At 36.3% G+C, this 13,719-nt stretch overlaps 1 protein-coding gene across 1 annotated transcript in view; it reads right to left on the minus strand.

Annotated features, from left to right (window-relative positions):
- Positions 1-13,719, minus strand: part of LOC124170805 (myotubularin-related protein 14) — a 36,123-nt gene that overhangs the window by 14,358 nt on the left and 8,046 nt on the right. Inside the window, exons 3-6 of the mRNA XM_046549770.1 lie at positions 11,096-11,352; positions 10,079-10,321; positions 5,871-6,093; positions 645-973 (exon numbers count right to left, since the gene is read on the minus strand). Coding sequence (XP_046405726.1) covers positions 645-973; positions 5,871-6,093; positions 10,079-10,321; positions 11,096-11,352 — 1,052 coding nt within the window. The remainder of the gene's footprint in view (positions 1-644; positions 974-5,870; positions 6,094-10,078; positions 10,322-11,095; positions 11,353-13,719) is intronic.

Below are 13,719 nucleotides of genomic sequence, written 5' to 3' on the forward strand. Positions count from 1 at the left end.
TCTATATATTTCCGAAAATTTCAGGATTGATGAATGTGAAGCAAAGAGAGGGGCTGTGATTAATTTGATGGCAAATTCCGGTGGAGACATCACCACAGGGCACAATATTACGCAAATGTGATATGCACGAAACAAGCCAATTGGCCTTGGAACCGTAATGAGATAGATTGAATGAATGTCAGAAGCATTAAACAATGGAAGCTTAGGCTTTAATAGATTATGACTCATTAGATTTGATTTTATTGCCAATTCACTTAAAATTCGCAAAAAAGGCAAAATTTTGTTTTTATTTACCAATTCCAAGTTATTTCATGATATCGCATCCTGCAAATTTCACAGATCTCTAAATATTAATATTGAGGGGGCTCACATCTTCAATCAAAGTGAACTCTTTGCTCATCCTGAGGCAATCCAACCCACAAATCACCTCCATATAACGAACCCTCTAACAACAAATAGCAACTGCACCGAACCTGTAGAATTCATTACATGGATGTTTTACCATATACAGTTTTTAATTAATTATACATACATCTTCAACCATGTCAATTAGGAATGATTACAGTGATTAAATGACAGGCAAAGTCAGGATATTAAATGATATTAATAGAAAAAAAACTGGGTATATGAAATGAAATTCTTACCTTGGTATTACACTGAATTCATCCTCCACAATGTGCTTCAGGAAATAGAAGCAGAAGAAAAAGATTTCCTCTCCTTTACTCAATCTATCCTCTAAATTATGGCCAAATAACATCCAGTCATACGCTATGGTAAAGTACAATATTTGTGTGGCATTGAGTGATTGGTGTATAACACCGTCAGCCCAAAGAGAGAGTCTCAATAACGATACAAAAAGTGGAGTTCTATCCCACCCACTGATACAGTGGATAAGAAGACCAGTACTATTCTCTTGTAAATACCTCAGCAGCAACTTGAGGTAGTTTTGAGTAAGCTTAACCAAGTCCCAGCCCTGTAAATAAATAATGAAGGAAATCATTAATGCAAGGAACTTAATAGATAAGTCATCACATGTAACATTGAGTGTGATTCATGGATTCAGCACAAAGTGAACTCCATTTTTAAAATCTTGATTCTCAGCATCTCTTATAAATCAACTCCAATAATGAGATAACATATGGATACTTCATTCATTAGGTTCACATCTATTTTCCCTAAATAGCTAAGATTAGCCACAAACGTTACTTATTACACATTTCCACCAATTACTTTCCTTTGTTAACAATATTTCTGTGAAAACTGCACATTACTGAATCATGTAGAACTAGAAATGCCCTATCTTAAATGAATTGTGATATCTCTATTTTACATTATTTGGCAAGACCAACCAAAAATTGAAAATTCAAGGAAACATTAAACATAGGCAAAGATGATTACATAAAACTGACCTTGCCATAAGCATACATTTTGAATTCCAAATGATATTGGCAAGTTAAAATACAATAAAGAGGTAAATTCACATATTAATATGAGCACATCGCCAGAAGTCATACACAATTAGTGCCTTAGAATACCTAATATTCAAGTTATCGTATTTTGAGAGAAGTGCAAGGCAGAGTACTGTTATTCAAAATCTTGAGAAAGAAAAATGGGTTTGAATTTGCGTCAGACTAATGAATGGCGAGTTAAGTTTCTCTCGTTCAAGAGGCAAGAAAATAGTAAATGTTAAAATAAAATGAATATCGACTATTGAATGAATAGGAGGAGCATGATGGCACTCCCCAGCATTCTAAGGGTTAAGTAACTTAAAATATTCTAAGTATCGCCAGATTCTATCACTAGAGCAAATAATGAATATGAATATTGTAGAGGTGGGAAATGTTGGCAGTTTGCCATTGAAGATGTATCAACTTTCTTTTGATAGTGTAAAATGGTGTATCAATTTTGTTTTAATAATGTGTAAAATGGTACATGTAGTCAGGGCAGAGTCAATTGATTAAATTTTATCTTTTTCTCCTTTTATGAAAATAAAATTTTGGATTGGTACATTTCTCAGGCAGTACAAGCTTCTCTTATGGCTCCGCCAGAGCTAGTTGAGTGGTAAAGTACATGTTAAAAAATGTCAATGTATGGGAAAGTGTCAGTGACCTCAAGAGTATCTCCATAAAGACCTATATTCCACTAGACACCTTGAACTGAATTGTAATTGCATTTTGTGTGGAGTAAATCTATCATTATTATAAATTCAGAACCTGTTGTTCCTACCAACTTCTGAAGAGTTCTTCACTGGATATGCTCAAATTTAACTATCATTTGAAAAGTTTAGATGGTAAAAAAGTAGAGATGTGCGAATAGTATCCACGAATACTCAAATACCTCAAATACTAGAAAGTATTCGATAATCGAGATCTCGAATAATTATAATAAATGTACAACCTCGAATACTTTGAATTTAGCGCCATACACTGACGCACGCACGTCGTTGGTAGTTCACTCGGAAAAATTTAGAGAACTCTAGTCGTTTAGTGCATGCAGCACCGTTTAAGGCAAGTTGACAAACTACGTCAAATTTGTGCATGAGAGCAGTGAAAAGAGTTCGACGTGGGGAACTAAAAATGATGGGGTGAAAAAAAATCCGAAAATTTCCGGCTTCCCCCACCAGAACCTCAGTGCCGTGGGATAGTAACTACGTAGCACAATTTCCAAAATCCACCACCCCCTCCATCCATCAGCCCTCGGCCCCTCCTCCTACGCTTTCCTCCTCTCCGAAATCAAACAAAAGGCCCCAGCTCACGCAGGGTTCATGCTAAGAAGACCATAAATCAAATGCTTCAAAAGAAAATATCAAGTTACATCAAGACCAAACATGACGTATTTCTGACTTTACTTAAGCATTTTACGCAAGGAAATAAATGTCAAAATACAACGGAGACTTAGCATTCTGGCAAAACTCGATATCCTCGCAACTGAGCTCCTCGGAAGTTGATGCCGTATTTTTTTCGAAAACATACATCAAGTTACAATTTATGAGTTATACTATAAATCTCTATTGTCACAGCCACAAACAAAGGCATATTTTCTCAGGATATTTGGTTTCTCCCAGCTAGCAATTCGAATTCATCTGCTTATCTCGTGTGAACTTCCAAAGATGGACTGAAAATAATTGAAGAAGAAGAAAATCAGGCGGAGAAGTGTGTGTATTTTGCAAAACGCCTCAGATTGTCCGCTAGCATTTGACAGTATGAGTGGGGGTAAAGCGAGCTACCTGTTGAAAATAAGAAGTTGGATGAAGCCAAGTATCAGATGAGCGTGCCCCTGAAATGGCATTTGGTAGATAAGAAGGCATACATCAGACAGAATTGCATCGTAGCAGTGCAAAAGCCGAGACGGCATGAAATCATTTATTCGCAAAGTGGTGTGTCCTCTTCGCATATTTGAGAGAGATGTTAGTTGAATCAACTATTTGCCCAAATTGTTTCCATAAAATGAAAATATTCCATTAATCAGCTAAATCAGATCCTGTTTGAATCCTTTAAAGGAAATCACAATTACTCGCCAAAATCCTGGGTTTCCTGCTGCACAGGCAACCTAGTCAAACATTCCCGCATTCATCGTTTTTTTCGTCCATCCCCTTGAAAAATGATAGATCGAGGTTCCACTGCAAACCTTTTCATTTATACATTCCTCAAGGGAAATAGAAGAAGAAACGTATGTTTAATATGCTTTGAGCAATTCTATTATTCGAGGTTTTCGAAATTCGAGGGATTCGAATATTCGAGCTATGATTTAATATTCGAATTCGAAATTTGAGTTCGAGAAATCTGCTATTCGACCCATCTCTACTTTAAAGAGAATTTAAACAATAAATGTTTATATAAATAAGGTTTTCTAAGGCTATTAATAGGAACATATGTATATGGTTTATAGAAAATTTGATACCCAACACCTAAGCTACCGGGAATGCATCCCTATCTTCCCCATGTTACAATGGTCTAGAATAATGCAAATTCAATTAGCGCAAAGACCTCATGGAATGCATCCTTGCACTAAGCGAGGCATGGGTTTAATATTATTCCCTACAGCAATGCTCCTAGTTATCACAGCAATAACTATGGCTCCAACTAAGCTTGGTATTTTTGACAAATAGCATAAATTTACAATGACATTATGCAATTTCTTAAGGCAGAAAACCTCTTTAGAATGAACCTCAATATATCACGATGGCCTAAATCATGGCACCTTCCATTTTGATATAAAGAGGCTTTCCTGAAATTATGTTTGCAATACCACATGTGTTCCTTCAGATGTGGAGATTGCAATGCATTGAGAACTACAACTAAGTGTCAACACACAGTAGTACACAGAAATAAAATTAGAGCTGAATATGGTCTTGCCCACATTCTCTTCTCATTACATAGTAATGAAATTAAAATGGAAGCCCTTAAGATTGTAGAGTAAGAATCAAATTGATGGTTTGAGGCATAACTTTGCGAAAGCGATTCATTATGAAAAATGAAATAGAAGAAACTTTCACATGAAATACTTATTCACACATTTACATGACCATGGTTTCGACAATACACGACCATAGATGATGCCTTACGTTGAAACCATGGTCGCGTAAATGTGTGAACAAATATTTCAGATGAAAGCACAGTTTTTTCTATTTCATTTTTCAGAGTAAGAATAAAAGAAAGGTGAACATGGGGATGAACATTAGTAACACATTCATGCAAGGACATAAAAGTACAGCAGAGTCCATTCTAGCGCGTATAGCCTAGAGCCAGAAATTTTTTTGTGCTATGCATAAAAACATAGAGAAATCATCTGTTTATTACGAGTGCTCGTGTTTGCATAGTACTGTAACGTAATTTCCCAGTAGATGTCGCCAGAGAGCACAACTCTCAGGATAATATCATGATAAACTTTGACCACAGGTTGGTTGTAAGCTTACTTCAGATGCATTTCACCAAGATAGGGGATCATTATAGGAGGCAAATAAACCTAATCGTCTCCTCTACAACTCACTGATATCATCATCCACTAAACTTCTTATTTCCTTGCCTTGGTACTGCCGTGAAGCTAGATATAGATGAAAGTGATATTGCACCTGAATTGTGCACATTGTGGTTCTGTTAGTCACAAAATTACATGACGTTTCTGCATCCTTTACCCATGTTTTAAGAGACTTAGGCCTTCATTCATGTATCCACATAAATAATGCATTGTAAATGCTTGGTATCTCCTTCCCTCAACTTTAGCTGATGACACTTGGCCTCTGCGACCTCATGATGACCCAGTGATGGACTGCCCCATGTAAGTGCCAGACAGCTCTGCGCATGGCTTCTATCGTCTTTCTACTCAGGATAACTTTGGATAATTTTGCAATTTACAGATTGCCTAATTTTAAGACAAAATTTAATTTCGCACTTCAACCCATGTAATGAAAAAAAAGGTCAACATTCTAAAATTTGGCTTGAAACAAACAAAACCTAGAATCTTATCAGATGTATGTGCCAATTTTCATCAAAATCCCACAATTAAAAAAAATTAGATACCAAAACTGATACATGATTAATGGGAGTCTCCATTCTGTAGTAAATTTAGATTCTCAAATCATTGGCAAAATAATACTTAAAGTCATTTCATTCCAATGAATTTATTAAGCTTGGGCTGTTATGTAACTAATATTGGCACTGATGCTGCAAAATCCCATCCGATGCTACATTTTTTAAAATCAGAATTCCATTACGGTCATTCTTGGAGTATAGGTTATTATCATTAAGTACACACATACTAGTAACGTACAGATATATTACATAGACACTAGATAATTTAGAACTACAAATTACTTCAGATGAAATAACCAAAGCAACAAAAAAATCAATGTCACAAATAAAATGCCTCACCTTGTACTGATCCCAATCAATTCTTAACTGGGAGTGGACGGAATCATCAGGGACACCAATACTTGCATCCACATGAGCTTGCCTCCAGTCAAAAACAAGGCCTTCAGCTGAGTAATCATTGTCACGATACTCCTTAAAAAATTCACATCCAGGATAAGGCAGAGATATTATGGTGAAGTCACTGTAGCGATTTTCCTTGTCAACCTTTTCAGAAGAGGTAACACTGGAAGGAAATAAATCAGCATCATTTAGGGGTGTTGTTTTGGAATATTTGAGAGAGCAATTTCTCATATAAACACTGGTAATGCCGGGTCTACACTAGTAACTTAAGTGACTACTTAAGTTGGCTCTGTACTTAAGTTGGTAGTGTAGGTGTCACCAGCTTCATTTAAGTACACCTCCACTTAAGTCATCTTAGAACCCAACTTAAATTGCGTTGGCAACTGTTTCCGCACGGTTGAAGCTCTTCAAGTGTTGTAAATGGCACATAATACCCATCTCACTTCTGAATCATCCCGTTGATTATGTTCTAAGCTGTGCTGTATTCTATGATGTGGTTATTGAGCGTTCTATTGCGTTAGTTAATTTCTAGTGTTGGGGTTATTAATTCTACGAATTTATTTTGTGGTGTTTCTCATCTTATTGTTGGTTTTATTTCCGTGAAAACAAATTGCTGTGCCTGTTGCTCACGGTGAAACTCGATTAATAAAACTTAGAAACGTTTTAAGGAATTTTAAGACTGACAATGAGACGACGGCAGAGGATCCGGTAAAACAGTTTATTTTCCATGGTGTCATAATTGAATATAACGTAAACGAATGCACTCAGTAACTTCCCACACACTGTTATTGGAACTATTGCATAGGGCTTTAATTTTAGTCCTAGGGATGCCGAGGGAGATAAGATGTGGCGATTTCATTGGACGTGGGAGGAATTAATGGTTGAAATTTAACATCAATGGTTTTAATAAAGCAGTGGAATTTGACTAGCAATAAGTGTTTTTGTTTACGTAATGAATATGTCATTCCACGAAGTCACGCTTAGTAATTCTAAATTCCTCTGGCTCCATCACCTCTCGCCATATAGCATTCCTCAGGAACTGAAATCGGTCTTTCCTTTTAACCTCCTAAATCCAAAATGGTTAATTCACGGAGTTTGGAAGTTTATTTCAAATAAACTTCGCTATGGATCAAAGAATCACTAATTGCTCTCTTAGACCTTCATCTGTCAACATAACTGTTTCCCGATATAGACAATCACGGAGCTGAAGTAGACTTAAAGCTCAAGTGTAGCTACCGCACCACATTTAAGTGAAGTCACTTAAGTTAAGTCTGTAGTGTAGACAAGGCATAATATGATTTTGTTAAGTGGTGTCCTCTGTGGGTAGCCGTGTGCGGTTTTTGAATAATGGAATGTGTTTTGTTACTGATAGTGTACTCATGTGACTCTAAGGTGTCCCCCAGTTTGTGCTATTAATATATAAGATATAAGAAATAGTTTGATCACTTTTTATTTTCAACCTGACCCTTAACAAAAGATTATATTTTTAAGCAACAATTGTGAGTAATCTCATTCATGATCATTTCAGACTGAGGATTTTTAAGTTTTTCCCATGACATTGCATCAAAAGAAAAATGAATTCCATAAAGGATTCGATGCTGGTAAATACCGTATAAACGTACGTAAAAAAATAAGCGTGTGAGAGACACCTTTTTTTCCCTGAAATTGCAGCAACTCTTACTCAAATTTCCATTCTTCCCCCCCTCCCACAGTGCCAAGTCCAAAGGGGGTTTTCAGTGCGAGCCATCTAAAACCCTAGATCAAAAACAAGCATCACGCATGGGAGTTTCTCCCTTATTGATGTATTTTTACAATGCTTCTGATCGCTTTTCTTGCATGAAAGCATTGCGCCATTGAGTCTGTACCTCAGAAGTGAACATGGAGAAGATCGCACGGGCAATTTTCGCTTCTGAGGCAGTGCCAAATTTATTGCTATGCGTGGGCATCCCGCAGCATTTATACTGCAAATAGTAATTGAAAATCAAACTCAGAGAAAAGTGTGGTTTTGAAGGACAATACCTGGTTAATAACCAGCATCTGCCTTGCCAAGTAATCTCCATTAAGCTTAGCACCTGATTTTTCATAAATCATCTTCAGACAATATTATGAGGATTATTGCAATTAAAAAATATGTTGGTGTTAAATCATGTGGTTTAAAAAATTCAAATGAGTCTGTAAATTGTAGGACTAAATGGCAGATAGAAGAAATCAGAAATGCTTGTGAGGGAAGAGTGCTGAAGGACAGGTAGAGGGGAAGGAGCGCACTCCCTCCATCCATCAAGCAACAAGGCTACGAGCTAAGGAGCAAGGGACAGACACGTCCGATCCAGCGAATACAGACTCATGGTTCAGTTTTAAGTAATCATTAATGTATGAGCAAAGATCCTGATAAAAAAATCATGAGTCCGGCATTCCTTTGAGTAAAAAAAAATATGCATTCTTGGTCGCGGGAAAAAATTGGCATCTTTTTCAAGGCACATAGAAATTACATGATGTAGAAGAGAGATAAGCATTTACTTATATGATTAAACAATATTAAAGCATGCATTATCTCACTATAGTGTATGCAACTGGCTGTGTGAATATGTAGTATGGTATAAAATGTAAAGGCAGAGGAGAGCCATCATAAAATTTTCTTCAATTTCATTCTCAGTGAATTTAATTAATTTCTCATTCATATGGTGCTGACATAGCGATATCCTGGTTGAATTTCAGACAAAGTAACTCAAGTTATTGTAACTGATAGTGAATTATGATTAGTGAACCCTTCCTTGGAAAATCTAATTAGTGATGAAGATGAGAGTGACAGTCAACTCATCAAGCAAATGTCAGCCAACTTGGATGAGCTGCTGACTAAAATTAAGAATAAATTTTTTCAATTTTCAATTGTTCATATTTCATAAACAATCGACAGTTGACAATGATGAGCTGACAACAAGTGAATAAGTACCTATTTATCTCTGAGCACCATACTTATAGTGTAAATTTAGCTGAAAAATGCCACGTAAAGGTTTAGCATCAAAAGTGGAAATTTTGATTACTGACCAAAGCCCAGGCATACGTCTGCAACACCTTGCAATACGATAAAAAAATGCTGCAAAGCTTTTTTTCTTTAGCTCCAATGCTCAAAATAGGGCTCTCTCTCTTACACGTGTTTATACAGTAAGCTAAGAAAATTAATTTTAATAAGCAACCTCCCAGGGTCTTCAATAGAAACAAAGATGAGGTTCAGCTATTAGATCACGAAGACCTATAAAAAATTACACTGATTGGGAAAACCACAAGAGGTCAATATGCAATCCTTTTAAGCTGCAAGTCATAAAATTTCCCGAAGATTAGGCCAATGCAATTTGAAAATAGCACTAAAGCAGACCTTGTTTATTTCACTGGGAAAGCAATTAAAGAAGAGAATTGAGGGATGTCTGCTTCTTCCCACACATTATAAGTCAATCGGTGGAGACCATAATGCTGACTCGTAAAAAGGATGCCTCCACGTTAATGAGCTGGAATCACTATATAAGCTGAAATAGGCATGTTTTTCATTGATTTAAAAATATTTTAAGCATTTTTTTCAGAGTAATTTTTTATTTTTTTATTGTCCAGAGGCAGTGTAATGGACACTCCATCCTAACAGAAATGCAGAGAACTCGATTATCTCCTAACACATTCAGTATCCCAACCCACAATTAATTGAAATTTTAATGGTTAAATATTAATAATGCTGATATGTTTTCATAACCTACCAACTGTAGTATTGTTGAGCTCGTAAAATTGACACAAAAGTACTGAATTTCGATTTTCTTTCTTTTCTGCTTCAATGCATCTATTAGCCATCAAAAACCGGTAATATTCTAAAACTGGAAGAAAATAACTCCAAGAGGCTATAATAATGCAAATGCATTTTACATAATACACATTCTACAGATAATTAGACAAATACAGGAGAAATAAATATCGCAGGAAACATTACCAGTGAATTTGGGATTGGAACAAATTGTAACGTCTCTATTCATTGGGAGAACCTTAATTGATACAAAAGCAAAATGATATCTATTTTAAAGTTTATAATCTCAAAAAAATTCAAAATATTTTGTAAGACGATAATGACCAAAACAAAATCTCTAACGTATATTGGCAAATATACTTACTTAACACCAAATTTAACTTTCTTCTTCTCAACCATAAAATCCACAATAGTTCCAACATTCAAAGTCTTCAGCAGCCTTATATCTTGGCTTCTGACACGGTCAAAAAGTTGCCATTCACTCTGTGTCTGAGGAACTACAATTTCGTCATCTGAATCACTATCAGCAGCATTGTCTGCTCCTGAGAAAAAGTAATCAAGCCCTGACCGACCATATATTTCTGGCCCTCCGGACAAAGTCGCAGACCTGGAACAAAGAAAAAAAATTGCAAATAAAATCAGAAATTGAAAATTTTGAACAAAATAAGAAGTTGACTGCATGAACCTGGGTCACAAAAAAGGGGTAAAATTTTAGATACACCTGAAATAAGGAAAAATAAATATGCAATTTCTTGAGCACCACTTCACTCAGAGGTGCACTTTAAGAGAGCAGGAAACAGCAAATAACTAATTCAGATTCAGGACTGATCAATGCATATCAAAATGCATTATGCATAAATTTCCCTCAAGAACCATTGCTTTCCAGCTTTTAAGAATGCTGAAAACCAGAAGGGAACATTTTTATAGTCGTACACTTTAGTCTGACCGTTTCAAGGTGGCACTTTGCCATTGAAGATTCAGCAAATCAGTGAAAGCTTTTAATGCCGGCTGGGTGAGGTATCATGCAAAGCAAATATGGTAGCTTCTATTAACATCAAGTAGTACTGTCAACATAATATAGTTTCCCTTACTTAATTGAAAAAACAAGTATGTTTCATATTAACACACACACAATGCAGACGACTGCATTTCAGCTTCCTTTACTGATTACATCAACTATGTACCTCCTTTATTTCACTCTGATTGCAGGTTATTTATATTATAATTACAAAGTAGGATTTTATCAATAAATACCAAATCATCATACATATATACTTGATATAGGTATGATAATTTGGTATACATATAATGTAATTTTGTAATATGTATAATATCCACGAGCACAGATGAAAATTCCAGAATCACCCAAGTCATAACGCACCTGCATATGTGCTTCCCTCGGAACAGAATCACAGGCAGTGGAAATCTGGCTCGACATCTTGCAAATCGAGCCTTACCAAAGAGGTCCCGCAGTTTTGCAACATCGTGCATACTTTCATAAATAGTTCCTGTGGCTCGCTGAGGATCACTTGATCTCAGAGCTCCATTTGATAATATCCCTTGGCTTCTTTCATACTCCAAGATTATCAATTGGCTAGGATAATGGGCACTTAAATCTCCTGCTGTATTATTAATCACCTGAAACAGGAATAGGGAAAGATAAGAGCTTTTACAACCATAAGAGGATTATGAGGGCTAAAAAAATAGTCTTGATGATCATAATGGAAGGTTTTATGAAAACAGCAACACCAAAGACATAAGACACTCGTGACTAATCAATATTATCAATTGAAACTCAAGGGAGAACTACTAAAATAAACCACAGCCAGATAATCGGGAGTCTGCTGTATTACCCATAATGATAAAATACATTGATATTGAACTGAGGGCACCTATTTTCACAGAAGAGTTCACTATCCATCTCCTCACTTTCCACCCAGGCAAGTAGAAAAACGACGTGAAGCAACAACAGTACAAGAAAAATTTGTATTTGCTTAGTCACTGCAATTACAACAAACATTTTTATTTTTTTCATGAATACAGTGGAACCTCGATCTATCGTTTTTGAGGGGGATGGATGAAAAAAACGATGAATGCAGGAAAACGATCAATGCGGAAATGTTTGGCTAGGTTGCCTATGTCCCAGCAAACGCTGGATTTTTGCGAGTAATTTAGATATTCATTAAGGGAGTCAAACAAGATTTAAGCTGATTACAGGAATATTAGTGCTCTATCTAAATATTTAGGTCATATTGTTGATTCGACTTATATCTCTTTCAAATATCCTAAAGGAACACGCCACCTTGCTTAAAAATGTTTGCACTCCACTCGACATTTGCATTGCTATTATGGATTTCTGTCTGATGTAAAAATTCTTATTAATCAAATGCCATTTCAAGTTCACGTATTTACAAGAGCAATGTGCATGTTATGCCTAGAACAACCTCTTTCGCTGACGCAGTGATTGGTGGTGAGATGAATCCAAAGGCCCAAAATAGTTTATTATTTGAAATGTTCCTTTCTAACATTTAAATTTTTAATATAATTGAGGCAATGTGTAAAGCGTGAAAAATGTTGTATTAATCGTCAGCGGCATGCCCACCTGATCCTCGGCTTCATCCCACTTCTTGTTTTCACTAGGTATCTCGCTCTACCCCCACCCATGCCGTCATGTGCTAGCGGACAACTCAAGACGTAGCAATACTCACGCGCTACTAGCCCAGAATCTTTTCTTCATCTTCAATTATTTTCAGTCCATTTTTTAAAGTTCTCACTTGTTTCTTCGGAATGGCCATGTTCCAAAGACGGATAAAAATAAAACTAATAAAAATGAAACCTGACTTTATTAAACACACACGGAAAACACTCACTAGTTTGAAGTCAACCCACCCTGGAAGGTATGGAACTACTTGTGCGAGGTGAGGTTGGAGGATATAACTGATGCTATCGCGTACGTCTTACGCAGAACATACTGCAGAGGGTGAAGCATAAACATATGACTGTGCCATGAAATTTTTTGTCCTAAATAGAAGTCAACTTGCCTATTCTTTTCTTATTTGCGTAGCGCCACATGAGCAGATGAATTTGGATTATTAGTAGGGAGAAACAAAATATCCTGAGAAGATATTCCAATTCATTCAAACCATGTGCCTGTTGTTATTAGCCATGAATGACACAAATATTTTGTCTCATTTTCGTCAAACGATGGATGCGGGAAAATTATATGACAAGACTGCGATCTTCAAACGATCAATGCGGGAAAACAATACTTCGGGGAACGATAGATGCGGGAAAAAATTACTTTGTCTTAATGGAACTTTATTTGGGACCAGAAACAGCGAACGATGAATGCAGGAAAACGATCAATGTGGGAATGATAAATCGGGTTCCACTGTACTTGAAGTTGGCAGTTTCTATTTTCTATTTATTCATAGACCTTTATATGAATTCAGCCATAGTGGAAAAAGCAGACATACTTCATTTTTCATGATGTGTAAAATACAGAATGATGGCACAAAAAGATAAAAATACTCAAAAATTAGCAAATTTCCGCATGCTGATTGGTATATGTTCAAGGCTTTTGGTGAAAGCTTGGGCAATGATGTGTTCACATTGAAATTGAATTTAATGTTCAAAAATACTAAGTATTGAACATAAAATGTAGATCGATAAACATTTATAACATATGCCATTTTCCACTTCATCCATAGTTTTCACTTAAAGAGCATTCACGCATGCATAGATGATTAAATTTGAAGGCCATTTAAATAAAATTATTTAACCACTCCGAGACAGTGGAGTTCTCGCCTCAGCATGACTGCTGTACTGAGCCCCAAGAGATTCTTCGGTCCTCTCCGTATGGAGCATTTTTGCAGGACATTCGTTGAGAAGGGTCTCGCCGATAACCACACTCTCCCAGCACCAACCTTTTTCGACCTTTCCTAGCGGGGACTCCCCGTATCTCGGACTCCGAGGGTAGTTGGGCTCCCTCCTTTTGGGGTTTAA

Source organism: Ischnura elegans, chromosome X (assembly GCF_921293095.1).
Source record: "Ischnura elegans chromosome X, ioIscEleg1.1, whole genome shotgun sequence".
NCBI classification, from domain to species: Eukaryota; Metazoa; Arthropoda; class Insecta; order Odonata; family Coenagrionidae; genus Ischnura; species Ischnura elegans.